At 40.9% G+C, this 15,359-nt stretch overlaps 1 protein-coding gene across 1 annotated transcript in view; it reads right to left on the reverse strand.

The window, feature by feature from the left end:
• The window catches only part of Nep3 (M13 family metallopeptidase neprilysin 3), a 659,418-nt gene that overhangs the window by 268,240 nt on the left and 375,819 nt on the right, over positions 1–15,359 (reverse strand). Inside the window, exon 9 of the mRNA XM_080279018.1 lies at positions 12,794–12,964. Within this exon, the coding sequence (XP_080135144.1) occupies positions 12,794–12,964 (171 nt within the window). The remainder of the gene's footprint in view (positions 1–12,793; positions 12,965–15,359) is intronic.

Raw genomic sequence — 15,359 nt, forward strand, 5'->3', positions numbered from 1 at the left:
TACATTTGCCATCTCATTTTTGTCTCTTGTGATCTTGTTTTTAACTTCTTCCTCTTCTATACCAGTGATTACTATTGATTTGTTTATGTCTACTGAATTTCTGACTAACTTTGGATTGTTTTGGATTATTCTTTTCACTTCCTTTTTAATGCTTTTTTCCTCCACCCTTGTTTCTAAGTCTTTCTTTACTTTCACCATTTCGGCATACGTGCTTTCTACATCATTTTTGTAGCTTTGCACAGCTTCATTTACTTGTGTTATCTTCTCCTCAATATCACTGCTCTGGTCCATAAGACTGCTTGCTTGCCTAATTGTCTCTGTGTCATTTTTGAACTCTTCCATAACACTCTCGTGATTGACTACTGTACTTCCCATTTCACTCACTTTCTTCCTAAGCGTACTCAATTCCACTGTTAGTTCACTGATGGTTGTGTCTTTCTTATTGGCCTCCCTTCCTAGTTTTTCTATCTCTTCCTTTTGCAAGTGCATTTGCTTCTTTATTTCATCAATTTCATTTCTGAAAGCCATTTCTAGTTTGTGTAAACGTTCAACCAGTCTATTGTGAGTCTCCACTTCAACCAGTTCTTGGTAGAAATCATCATTTTGCTTTTTACTTTTATCCCTTTTCTTTTCCAAATTTGTTTTACTGAAGTATGTATCCATTTTGTAATACTAAATGAACAGAGTATGTACTTACAGAGTATGTATACTTTCCCCGTGTTGCTGTAGTCTAAACAAACCCAGCTGACTCGGCGCATTTCTTTTTTCTCCTCGTGGTTCTTTGTTCTGTTGAACCACTCTTGTTTAAACTTTTTTTTTTTTTTCCTTTAAATATGAAAAATCATTTAGTCTAACCTGGTACAGAGCCTGACTCATTCAAAGATACTAATTTAGGTAATGCCACTGGCCGTGTTGTTTCGGTACGGAGCGCCGATGCCGCACGTCTACCTCTGATGACTCCCTGTGTGTGTGTGTGTGTGTGTGTGTGTGTGTGTGTGTGTGTGTGTGTGTGTGTGTGTTCTTATCTAATTGTTCTTACCTAATTGTATCTTTACAGGAATGAGTCAAGCTCGTACTGTCCCGTGTCTTAAACCATATTTATCGTACATATCCTTAAATTTGTGAATTGTTTTGGCACACACTATTTCATTCGGTAGTGCATTCCATTGATCAATTGCTCTGTTTGGGAAACTGAATTTCCTTACGTCTTTATCACCTCTCTTCTTATGCAGTTTTTTGCAGTGTCCTCTTGCTGATGCTTCTCCATATGTTAAGTAATCATTTATGTCTATTTTCTCCTTTCCTGATATGCACTTATATAGCATTATCATGTCACCTCTTTTCCTTCTCTCCTGTAAAGTTGGTAGATTCAGTTTATTTAGTCTTTCTTCGTAGCTTAGGTCCCTTAGGCTTGGTATCCATCTTGTAGCGGCCCTTTGAACTTTTTCAATCTTGTCTATATGCTTTTTGAGATGAGGACTCCAGACTACTGATGCATATTCCAGGGTTGGTCTAATGAATGATGTTATTATCCTTCTTAGCATGTCTTCATTTATGTATGTGAATGCTATTCTCATATTTGCAAGCAGTGTATACATGTTCCGTACCTTCTCGCTGATGTGGTCAGCCGGAGATAGTCTGTTATTGATAATCACACCTAGGTCTTTCTCTCTTTCTGATGTGTATAGGGTTTTATTTCCTAACTTATAATCCCAATCAGGTCTTTTTCCACTTTTACCAAACTTGATTACATGACACTTGTCCACATTGAATTCCATTTGCCATGTACTATTCCATTCATGAAGTTTATTTAATTCTTCTTGTAGCTCCCTACAAGCGTCTGTGCTAGTAATTCTCCTTTGTATTTTTGCATCATCTGCAAACATATTCAGATAGCTCTCATTGCCAGTGTTACTGTTTATATCATTTATGTACACTAAAAACACGATTGGTGCCAGCACCGAACCCTGTGGTACTCCACTAGTCACTTCTTTCCATGATGAGTAGTTTCCTCTTAGTACTGTCCTCATTTCTCTTTTTATGAGAAAGTCTTGCATCCAACAAAACAGTTTGCCTCGAATTCCTCCTTGATGGTACAGTTTCCATAGAAGTCTTTGGTGTGGTACTGTGCGTGCGTGAGTGAGTGAGTGAGTGAGTGAGTGAGTGTGTGAGTGAGTGAGTGTGACTAAGTGAATGAGTGAGAGAGGGGAGAGGGGTTACTAGTGCAGTTTGGCTTTTTTGTCTCCCTCCCCATCCCTCTGCCATCCCCCATCCCCCATCTGTCTCCCTCCCCACCTCAACAGATTCATCACCTGGCACTATGGGCATTAATGTCAACCAACACCAAGTCATGGTTTGTGCCTCTAACATTCCTAGTCACAGTCTGCAGATTGTCGTTTAGCCTTTTAACTGCGGGGCGTCACTTTCGTGATGCTCAGGAGCAAGGGATCATACCGCAGGGTGTCACTTTTGTGATTCTGTGTTATTTTGAATTCACCCAGGCTTTCAAGTGGTGGCTTGTATCATCTGTCAGTTCTACCAGTGTCCAGCTATACTCAGTTCTGCTAATGTCATCTGCATTCCCATCCACTTTTGACAGTTCAGCCATTTTTTCCCCCCTGTCCTTGACTCCCCTCCTTTACCCTCTCCTACCACCTCTCCCAACTGCACTGAGCTACACAAATCCTGGATGGATTTTTCCACTCACTTTATCCATTAAAATAGGCCCTATGCCCTATTCTTACATAATAATATATAAAAGGATGAGAAAAGGTAATTGATACTGCCATATGTCTGGAATGGGATAAGTATCACCTGGCAACACCCCACGTGCACTCGTTCGCAAATTTTCCCTGTTTATTTACCCTTGATATATGCTGTATGACCTATTCTCGTAACAAAAATACATATGAGAAAGGAAGGGTGAAGCCTAAGTGATATTTACATTCACCTGGAACTACCTAATTTATTATGTATTGTCTCGATTTCCTGCCAATCATTTTATAGCATATAAATTAGCAGCTGTCACCACGCTGACATTGTCAACCCTTCCCTGCTCCTGGGCCACATCATTCAGTTTACTGTCGTCTTTCATGGTGAAACCACGTCCAATTAGCGCCTGTCCTTAGCCCCCTTGCATAGGGCCCTGTGACCTCTACCCCTACTAAACCTCATGTGGGAAGGGGTAAAGGGCTAAGTGACTGCTGTGGAACATGAACTGGCTAATTTATCAATGATAATGATGGACACTGATTACGATCTTTCTGGTGACTAAAACAGTGCAAGTGGAAAAGTAAATACAGTAATGTGTAAATAATGTGTAAATAGCAAGTGAAAGGAATGAATGTAAATATAACTGAACACTGGAAAATAGTTTTATAAGTTACTGCAAGTGACAGTGCATAACATAGCATAAATAAAATAGAAATGTAAATAATATAAATAAAACAGAGAATGTAAATAGAAATGTAAATAATATAAATAAAACAGAGAATGTAAATAGAAATGTAAATAGTTAGTAATATAAGAATACAAGTATAAATACTTGGAGTAACGAAAGTGAAAATGAAAACTGCTCTAGCGTGTATAAATACTTGGAGTAATGAAAGTGAAAGTGAAAACTTTGCTCTCTATGCTAGTTTACTGAATGAGAAAGTGAATGCCTGGAGTGAAAATAAACTACTACAGTAAAGCCTCAATTTAACGGCATTCATTGTAACGGCAACCCCAAACTAACGGCACAAATCTTCCTAAGAATATTTTTGCAAAAAAAATTTAAAAATTCCCAAAAAACTGATAAAAATTACAAAGAAATTCAAATGTGGCGGGCGCTGCATGCATCTCAATCATCTGTTTACAGTTTCCTGCCAACTGGGTACGTTTATGCTCACCCAGTCTTCCTCCCGCCTAGCCTGATCCCAAAGTGAAAAAAAATTAGCATTTAAGGTTAGATTTAAGAACTAGTGTTATAGACTTCATAACTTAGTGAACTTATTTACGTAGTGCCATCTATTCTACTCCAACCTGCCAACTAATACTTAGTGTCGTGTGAACGGTTGCCCTGATGAGAAGTTTATTATTTTGCTTATTTCCTTGCTCCTCGTTTCCTCACAGAACTGAGCACGTGGTTCCAAACTAACTTTCGTTATGCCTAAGCACCCTGAAAGTGCTATGAGCACAAGCATTTATTCTAAATGAAAATGAAAAATTGATGGACGAAGTGGCGTGAAGCGTTGCAGCTTAAATGCAAATGATTAGACAGTAAAATGAGTCGGGATGTTTATGATATGGATAGTTTTCTTTGTTGGAAAAAAAAAAAGTTAATGATGGAGCAGTAAAATTCATATATTTGCCTTTAGCACAACGAGTGTGAAAAAAAGAAAAAAGGCTTTGTGCTCGATCTTTTTGTAATAAACTGACGATCTTTGGTCAAGTAAATTCAGATCTTACGATACGTATAGACACTACATGTTGACATAAACAGTTAGGCAAGATAATTATGTGAGTTCAGTTCTTGTGAATTATACTGTCATACAAATTATACTGTTTGGCTGACTTGTTTATTTTTCACAATTTCTGCATTCGTGTGTATCTGAGAAGTGAGATACGCAATCACTCCATGCTGACAACTTCTTTAGAGTTTTTATTTCCTTTGTTGTTGATGACTAATGGGTTTCAAAAAGTTTCACACTGCACTTTTTTTTTTTATTAGTACCGAAAGTGATTCGTGACAAAATATGCATGATGCTGGCCGGCCATTATTCACATGCTGTTTAGGTCAAGTTCTTCCTTGATTTCTCATGAGGACTTTCAAGTGGCTTAGTGGCAATCCTTGGTGATTAAAATTTTTATGGGGAGTATTAGGGGGGAAAACTAATCAGTTAGGTTAGGTTAGACTGCAGTAGCTATGTACTGATGTGTCCAGTCAGTGAGGTCGTATGTAAACACACTGTCTTCGGTGTGTTAAGGAAGACGTATTTCTAGTACAGGAAACTCGCACCGAACACGTGGGTTTTATTCCTACCGTGCCACGTTAGGTGCGAAATCGCGTATATTTAAACTACTCCGTATTTTGCTCCCTAGACCCCCCAAATGTGTTGTTTTGCTGTTATCTGTCACTGGTAATCATTAGAAAGCACTTTAAGTGGTTAGAAGGTTTATTTAATGTTATAACTCACAAATACAGAACTCCACAGCAAAACCTCAACACACAAATACGTAAACACAAGGAAACATTCCGACGCCGATCATAGGTAATCATATAAATCAGGTTAACTGGTACCAGGGCTTTATTTAATGCTTTATCTTTTTTGAGTGCTTTAACTTAAAAATACATACCACAACAGTACATATTTAACTTAGAAATGCAGTACTGTGGAAAAGCTGTACAGCAAGTCTTTAACGAACAAACAAAAGAGGCAAAATTCTGACGCCGATCATGGGTAATCATATAAATCAGGTTAACTGGTTACAAGGCTTTATTTAATGCTTTAATTGCTTACAAGTACATACCAGAACGGTAAATATTTAACTTACAAATACAGTACTGTAGAAATGCAGTACAGTAAGAGTTTAACGAACAAACAAAAAAGGCAATATTCCGACGCCGATCATGGGTAATCATATAATTCGGGTTAACTGGTTACAAGGCTTTACAGGTATTTAATGATTTAACTTTATTTACATGCTTACAAGTACAGTACATACGAGAACTGTAAATATTTAACTTACAAATACTGTACAGTACTGTGGAAAAAACGAACAAATAAAAAAGGCAATATTCTGACTCACGGAATAATTTCCCGCCTAGATCGTCACGTAATCAAAACAAACCGCGCGCGCTGCGGTGACGTTCGAGGATTTGATCTTTCAAAGGCCTCTCCTGCGTTAATTTGTAGTTTTCATAATGGTTCTTTAATCTTACGTTGTCTTATATGTATCCCAGCCCTTACTGTATATAATTGCGAACGCGTTCCGTGAGACTGTGTTCGGTGCGAGTTTCCTGTAATCTATTTTTAAATACAGTATATTTTTAAAGAAAAATATGAGGCTCCTAGAATCTGACCCCCAATTTTACATGTAAATATATGTCACGTTTTAGCGTGAAATCGATTTTGCACAAGGTTCTGCATAACCTATCTTGTGTTGTATGAAGACTCAACTGTACTGTACTGCACTTACCTGGATTACTGTACAGTTCTTTACCACAGTACCACACCTACCTGCTTTTTTTTGTTCTAAATATGAGTTTTTTTTATTGATTTTGTATGTCTGCACATGTTTATATGCTTAAAAAGGTATTAAAATGTGTTAGTGTGAGTTTCGGGGGTATCGATAGGTGTAAGCCCCAAAATACCCCCGCTAATACCAATACACCAGTCCTGTATGAGACAGCCCTAGCATGTATTCAATATGGATGGTGGGTGTTAGCGCCGAAGTGGTGACATGTAGAGGTGTGCGGTACGTAGGAGGACTACTGGGCCTTGAAAGCAGGCTGTGAAGCCTATGCCCAGAGTCAGTCACATAAAAAAAAAAAAAAAAAAAAAAAAAAAAAAAAATCTAACAGAATTCTGTTTTTTTCGGCATGCTCAGGGCCCCCTAGGGTGCCGTTAAATTGAGGTTTTACTGTAGTACTGAAAGAAACTTATGGATAAATATTATATATATAAATAAGTGTAATAAAGTACTAGGAATATAAAGTGTGAGTGTGTTTATGAATAATAAATGACAGCTCCACCACAGAATACCATCGGGGAACAAGCGTGGGTGGGAAGCTCATATGCGCTCGTAATCTACGTTGCTTTCACAGTGTTTTTTTTTGGGGGGAATATGGATTCCAAACTACTTGAATTCATAGAATAGTGTTTGTAGTTATAATATCAGGCAGTGGTAACCATATTACGGGGTATTGGGAAGTGTAAAGTGGAGACTTCGTTACCCAACTTCAGAAGTCTCCACAAGTCCTACGGTAGTCGACGAAGGCTCAACAAATATCCCAGGAGAAAGCTGAAGGTATGTGCCATATGCTTATATAATTATAATACTCTAGGACTAATAACTGATTTTTGGCAAGTATTTTTAAAAAGTCAGTCGGAGCGCGATTATCCCCGCGGGACGCGCACAGCACACTCCCGACATCCCCGCGGTTAAGGGGTTAGTCTATGATCATCAACTGTTGGTTTATCTAATGGTAGACTGTCAACCCATGGGGATGAAGTAAGAACCAGATGGAAAGAATAATTTGAAAGCCTGATGAATGGGAACAGAGACAGCAGAGCAGCTGTAAACATGATTAGTTTTGGGGGTGTGCAGAGAAAGAATGCAGTGCCAGGAAACGTGACACTCTCACAGATGAAGAACGCCATGAAGCGGCTGAAAAATGGGGAAGCAGCTGGGGTTGATGAGGTGTATGCTGCGATGATTAAGTGTAGTGAAGACAGCAGAATGAAGTGCTTGCTGGAAATATGTAAGAAGGCATGGATGAGTGAAACTGTGCCAGCAAAGTGGAAAAAGGCTGTGATTGTACACCTGGGGGTAGGGGGGGTTTTCAAGAATACTCCCCCAGTATCCCTGCTTGTCGTAAAAGGCGACTAAAAGGGTTGGCGGAGGGTTAGTGCCCCTCCCCGGAAAACAACTAACTAAAAAAACAAACAAGAAGCCTCGGACAAGGACTGACCAAACGATGACGACCCAGGACCGGACAAAGGACTTGGTAATGGGTACATGGAATGTAAGAGGAGCGAATGATGAGGTGAAAGAGAGAGAGATTGTCCAGGTGCTTGAGGGTGCAAAAGTGGATGTATATGGAATAACTGAAACAAAATGGAGAGGAGAAAGTGTGAGAGAATGGGAGTATGGATGGGGTATATGTGCAGGAGTAGGTGAGAATGAGAGGGCAAAGGAAGGAGTATGTATAGTTGTGAGTAAAAGATGGAAGAAGAGCATAAGACAGTATGGATCTGTTGGGTCAAGGATTGTGTGGACAAAGTTGAAAGTTGGAATACAAATGTGGGCGATTGTGTGTGTGTATGCGCCAAAGCAAGATCGTACAAGCAGAGTGAGAGAAGAGTTCTGGACAAATGTGGAAGTGTGCATGGAAAAGTTTGGAAGGAATAAGAGAGTGTTATTGATTGGTGATATGAATGGTAAAGTAGGGAATGTGAAGGTGGATGGAATAGTTGGTGAGTGGGGTGTGCCTGCTGAGATAGATAAGAATGGGAGTGTGTTAGTGGACATTTGTGCTGGGAGGGGGTTGGTGATAGCCAATACCCTCTTCAGGCATACAATGATCCACAGGTATACATGGCGAGTAATGAGAGGGGTGGGTGGAGAATTGAATGAAAGGAAGGAAATGATTGATTGTGTGTGTGGATGAAAGGATGCGAAGATGTGTAATGGATGCAAGAGCTTATAGAGGTTGGGGGAGTGGACTTTCTGACCACTACTTCGTGGTGGCCAGAATTAGGATTCAAGTAAGATAGAGGAATACAAGAAGGGAAAGACGAGAGGAAGTGGTTGCAAGGAGAGTGGAAAGGTTACAAGAGGATGAGAAAAAGGCAGAGTATAAGAGAGAAGTGGAGGAACGATTGGGCAAATATGAATTGGAGCAGATGGGAGACGTGGAAGGTGTGTGTAGGATATTTACAGAAGAAATATGTGCAGCATGTGATGTGGTGTGTGGAAGGAAGAGAAGTCGGAGGGGGGTGCAAGGAACAGCGTGGTGGACTGAAGAGGTGAGACAGGCTGTGGCACAAAAGAAGAAAGCATACAATGAATGGATGAGAAATAGGGCCATGGAAGAAGTTGAGAGGTGGAAGAGAGTTTTATGTAGAAAGAAAGAGAGAGGTGAAAAGATTAGTAAGAGAGAGTAAGAAGAGAGTGAATGAGGAATTTGGAAGGAATTTGAGTGTAAAGTGGAGGGACTGTAAGAAAATGTTCTGGAAAGAGGTGAAAAGAGTAAGACAGGGTGGACGTGAAGTTAGCAGGGGAGTGAAAGATAAAAATGGTAGATTACTAGTGGAGAAGGGAGAAAAAGTGAGCAGATGGAGAGAACACTTTAAGGAATTGTTGAACATAGAGGATGGAAGTAATGCGAGTATAAGTGACTGGGGAATGGCTGGGAGAAAAAGGGAGGTGAGACGACAGGAAGAAATCAGTAGAAGTTGTGGAAGCAATGGAGAAAGTTAAATCGGGGAAAGCCCCAGGGATTGATGGAGTGTGTGGTGAAATGCTGAAGCATGGGGGAGAGATAGTAGTAGAATGGATGTGGAAGATGTGCAGATTGGCCTGGGAGGAAGGTAGAGTCCCGGAGGATTGGAAGTCAGGTATAATTATTCCCTTGTACAAAGGAAAAGGGGAAAAAGAAGTGTGTGGTAATCACAGGGGCATTTGTCTTCTTAGTATAATAGGAAAAGTGTATGGTAGGATACTTATTGACAGAGTTAGAGAAAGAACAGAGGAATTAGTTGGAGAAGAACAGGGAGGCTTTAGGAAGGGAAGAGGTTGTGTAGATCAGATATTCATTCTTAGATCTTTAGTGGAAAAGTTTCTAGAGAAGGGAAAGAAGTTGTATGCGGCTTTCATGGATTTGGAGAAAGCATATGACAGGGTGAATAGACAAGGATTGTGGAAAGTATTAAGAATATATGGAGTACATGGGAAGTTGTTGAATGCTGTGAAGAGTATGTACGATGGTGCGAAGGCTGCAGTGCGTATGGATGGTGAACTAAGTGAATTTTTCTCTTTGAAAGTTGGGTTGAAACAGGGATGTGTCATGTCTCCATGGTTGTTCAATCTGTACATGGATGCAGTAATAAAAGAGGTACAAGGTAGGGTAGTGGATGTTGGAGTGGCCCTGGTGAGAGAGGATAGTGTTTGGAAACTCCCTATACTATTGTTTGCAGATGATACTGTGGTGTTGAGTGAAGACGAAGGGGAGTTGCAAGGCTTGGTTGATGAGTTTGGGAGAGTGTGTAAGAAACGGAATCTAAAGGTGAATGTAGGGAAGAGTAAAGTGATGGTCTTTGAGAGAGGTGAAGTCAGTGAATGTACAGCGAGGTTGGATGGTGAGGAATTGGAAAATGTGAGTACGTTTAAGTACTTGGGTAGGGTGATGAATAAGGATGGAGGTTTGGAGGGTGAAGTGCATGAAAGGGTACAGCAGGGAAGAAAGGTTGCTGGTTCTTTGAAAGCAGTGATAAGAAACAGGGTAATGAGCATGGAAGTGAAAAAGTTACTACATGACAGTATTGTGATACCAACTCCAACGTATGGAAGTGAAGCTTGGACATTGTTGGAAGGACACAAGTCAAGAGTGAGAGCAGTGGAAATGAGTTATTTAAGAGGAGCCTGTGGAGTCACATGGAGAGACAGGCTGACGAATGAGGGTATAAAGGAGCGTTGTGGTGTGGATGTGGATGTGATAGGAAGCGTTATGAGGAACACACTGAGGGGGTTTGGCCATGTGGAGAGGATGCAGGGTGAAAGACTGACGAAGAGAGTGTATGTGAGTGAGATGGAGGGGAGAAGAGGGAGGGGGAGGCCATGGATGAGATGGAGGCATGGGGTGGAGAGGTATATGAGAGAGGGGGGTGTCAGTTGGGAGCAGGGCAGTGAAATGGAGGGAGACAGGGTGACTTGGAGGCGATTTGTTTGTGGCCACCCCAAACGGGATTGAGGCGTCTGGCAAGAGATAGATAGATAGGTTTATTGAGTGGTGTAGGGAAGGTATAACGGAAGAATTACTATAGAGAAAGTAAGAGAGATATCAGAATTCCTCGTGAGTGATGAACAGGATGGCTTTAGAAGTGACAGAAGATGTGTGGATCAAATATTTGCAGTGGGACAGATAGTGCAGATGGCTTGTGAGAAGGACTATAAGGGGTTTATGAAATTTATGAAACTGTAAAAAGCATACGATAAAGTAGACAGAGAAGGATTGTGGAAGGTTTTCCGCACGTACGGTGTAGATGATAAGCTGCTAGGTGCCATCAAGAGTTTTAATGATGGTAGGGAGGCATGTGTATGGGTAAATGGGCATCTAAGTGAATGGTACATGATCAGTGTGGGCATGCGACAAGGTTGTGTGATGTTCCCATGGTTGTTCAATACATATATATATGGATTGGGTGATGAAAGAAACACAAACACGATTAATGGAGAGAGGGTTGGTGTTGGTAATGAATGGTGATGGATGGAATACCTCAAATTTGTTGTATGCTGATGATGCAGTGCTACTTGCAAATACCAGACAGGAGCTTGGTAGACTAGTGCAGAGTTTTGCTGATGTCTGTAAGCATCAGGCCTACAGAGTAAATGTAGCAAAAAGTAAAGTGATGGTAATCGAGAGAAGGTGACTCCCAGTGGGATGTTACAGTGAATGATGAAAGACTGGAATTGGTCAGAGAGTTCAAATACCTGGGTACAGTGACAGAAAAGAGAGGAAAATGTGCAAAAGAAGTGGCAAATAGAGTGACACAAGGGAGGAAGGTAGCTGGTGTTACGAAGGCCTTGATAAGAAAAAAGAGGCTTGAGTGTTGCAGCTGCACAAGGTTTACATGAAGGAGTGTTAGTGCCAACTTTAACATATGGATGTGAGACTATGGTGTGGCATGAAAATCAAAAGTTAAGAGTGAGAGCAGTGGAGATGGGACTGCTAAGGAATGTACGTAGAGTACAGAGAGTGGATAGGATATGAAACAATGTGATTCCTGAAGGATGTAGAGTGAGGAAGTCAGTGGATATTAGAATCGAAGACAGTGCACTGAGGTAGTATGGCCATGTGGAGAGAATGGATAACAACAGAGTGGTGAAAAAAGTATATCTGAGTGAATTTGAAGGAGGGAAGAGAAGAGGTAGGCCAAGGAGAAGGTGGAGGGATATGGTGGATGAGTGTGAGAGGAGGAGAGATATAGAAGTCAGTGAGGCTATGGGACTGACTAGAGATCAAGCTGGCTGGATGAATGTTGTAAGAAGTGCATGATCAGGGATTTGGTACTCTTTTTTAAAGCGACAGCTTTCGGACTGACTCTATTGAATACATTTATGTGAAACTTTAGAATGTGGTAAAAGTTTTTGGCATATCAGGGGTTGAATGATGAGTGAATGGAAGTGTAGCCCATTGGACTGGGCAAACTTGGGCTGTCTGGGCGTTGCTACTCCTCCCCCTGCCCTAGGATGGGAAAGGAGGTCTGGATGATGATAATGATAATGATTCTTTTTTTTTTACTGACTGGATCACTAAACCTCACAAACACTTTTCACAGCTTCTGCAACACATTACGAACCCACAGGAAGTTATGTAGGCTATTATTTTTTCCCATTCAGGGGAAAATATATATAAATGTTTTTTTTATTAAGTTCACAGTCTTATCTGAACAGGAACTCATTCAACTGAAGGCTGAAAATACCATTCTGCAACTCACTATCCTCCTTTTGGAGGGTAAGGAGACAGCTTGGGGACACTTGTTGACGTGGGTAGCAGACCCACCGAATTATTTCATTACCATTTTATTTCTTTACAAAAGACATGCACAGTATGTGCAGTAGTCTAAGTCATAACCTTGCGGAGCCAACAAAATATACCTACTCTATATGGCTTGTTTTGTAAGCTCTAAAAATATGTTTCAAAACACTGTGAGATAAATAATAAGGACTTGGTTTATCCTTTATGTGGTAACAAATAATCTTTTGAAAGAAAAGCCAACTTTTCATCAATACAGAAAGCAGTGTTCAAAAACAAATACTGTATTAAGCTACAGGCTTTCTCTAAATTATGGGGAAAAATTATACTTACAAATGGAGCAAGGTCATTCAGTTCATCAATAGTGTACAGTTGGTACAGATCATCATTGTGGCGACGCTCCTCATCTGGCATTGTGATCTCTGCTATCTGACATTCCAAACTGATTATATCTTCTGCTGCTGCTCTTGTGTCATTCTCATCGCCTCCAAGAAGTACCCCTACCTGTCAACAAATGTAGATCTCATGAAAAGTTTGTGGTGGGTTGTGCAACTGCCTAATAAGGATGTGCAGTAACCTCTCAAATAACACGAGGGTTAGGTTCCTGGAGAGGTCGCGTTAGTTAAAAACACGTTTTTTAAACACAATTTTCCCATAATAAAAAATGGTAATATTGGGGGGGGGGGTAATCATAGGGGCATCTGCCTTCTTAGTATAATAGGAAAAGTGTATGGTAGGACACTTATTGACAGAGTTAGAGAAAGAACAGAGGAATTAGTTGGAGAAGAACAGGGAGGCTTTTGGAAGGGAACAGGTTGTGTAGATCAGATATTCATTCTTAGATCTTTTGTGGAAAAGTTTCTAGAGAAAGGAAAGAAGTTGTAAGCGGCTTTCATGGATTTGGAGAAAGTTTATGACAGGGTAGATAGACAAAGATTGTGGAAAGTATTAAGAATATATGGAGTAGATGGGAAGTTGTTGAATGCTGTGAAGAGTATGTATGATGGTGCGAAAGCTGCAGTGCGTGTGGATGGTGAACTGAGTAAATTTTTCTCTTTGAAGGTTGGATTGAAACAGGGATGTGTCCTGTCTCCATGGTTCTTCAATCTGTACATGGATGGGGTAATAAAAGAGGTACAAGGTAGGGTAGTGGATGCTGGAGTGGCCCTGGTGAGAGAGAGTAGTGTTTGGAAACTCCCTGTACTGTTGTTTGCAGATGATACTGTGTTGTTGAGTGAAGACGAAGGAGAGCTGCAAGGCTTGGTGGATAAGTTTGGGAGAGTGTGTAAGAAACGGAATCTAAAGGTGAATGTTGGGAAGAGTAAAGTGATGGTCTTTGAGAGAGCTGAAGTCAGTGAATGTACAGTGAGGTTGGATGGTGAGGAATTGGAAAATGTGAGTATGTTCAAGTACTTGGGTAGTGTGATGAGTAAGGATGGAGGTTTGGAGGGTGAAGTGCTTGAAAGGGTACAGCAGGGAAGAAAGGTCACTAGTTCATTGAAAGCAGTGATAAGAAGCAGGGAAGTGAGCATGGAAGTGACAAAGTTACTACATGACAGTATTGTGATGCCAACTCTAACGTATGGAAGTGAAGCTTGGACGTTGCTGGAAGGACACAAGTCAAGAGTGAGAGCAGTGGAATTGAGTTATTTAAGAGGAGCCTGTGGAGTCACATGGAGAGACAGGCTGACAAATGAGGATATAAAGGACCATTGTGGTGTGGATGTGGATGTGATAGGAAGCGTTAGGAGGAATACACTGAGGTGGTTTAGCCATGTGGAGAGGATGGAGGGTGAAAGACTGACGAAGAGAGTGTATGTGAGTGAGGTGGAGGGGGGAAGAGGGAGGGGGAGGCCGAGGATGAGATGGGGGGGATGGGGTGGAGAGGCATATGAGAGAGGGGGGTGTTAGTTGGGAGCGAGGCAGTGAAATGGCAGGGGACAGGGCGACATGGAGGCCATTTGTTTGTGGCCACCCCGAACGGGATTGAGGCATCTGGCAATAGAAAGATAGATAGATAGAATATTGGGGGTTACGTTCCTGGACTCTGGGAAAGTCTACCCATTTGGGGAGTTATGCTACTCTAAACTTAAAAGCAACAATATTAATTTGGAGGAAAATCCACGTAAAAAACTTAAACAGTATATTTGGGGAGAAATACACAACATTTGGGCCAAAGCGTTGTTCACTTCTCCCCAAATAAATACTGTTTTCACATTTTACGTGGATTTTCTTTCAATTCTGCTTCTTTCACAGCACTGTGAAAGTTCCTCAACATTATTAATGCATTAGTAGGTCATAAAAACACTACGGTAAAAGCAACATTTTCATTACAGTAAGTAGGTCACAAACAATAACAACACACAGCCTCACTTCATCTATGCATCACTCGTCGTCTGCTGCTGTCCCTCCTCACCCCGCTACCCCACCTCCCACCGCTCCCCATCCTAAATTTGTTGTCCTTCCTCACTCTGCTGTCCTTCCTCTTCCTCTTCCTCTGACTCCCGTGCTACTGGTGATGAAGATAACTCCCTTAAGCTTTCTGTCTTCTTCATATAGAACTGCTCTATCTTGGTCTGAGTGGTTTTCTTCTTTCTGTTCTGCAGCATCAAGTTGTAACAATATAGATCTGCCATCACTTTCCTGGCCAAATTTTGTCCGAAAATGAGCCAAACTGCTCAGAATGGGGCCAAACTTCATTTTCAAATATTATAGTTTGAATAAAACCAGTTTAAGCAACAGACAAATAAAAAATTGTACGTATGTATTAACTGCCACACATGGTCTATCAGCTCGGGACTGTCCAAGACGCGCGCAGCTAATTTGAAACCATCACATACGTGTAAAGTTGCGTTAAATCGAGAAACCCTTGTTAGTTAAACATATCTCCTTAAATATT

This window comes from Coenobita brevimanus, chromosome 76 (genome assembly GCF_032717465.1).
Source record: "Coenobita brevimanus isolate Jiangsu-jjx chromosome 76, ASM3271746v2, whole genome shotgun sequence".
Lineage (NCBI taxonomy): Eukaryota > Metazoa > Arthropoda > Malacostraca > Decapoda > Coenobitidae > Coenobita > Coenobita brevimanus.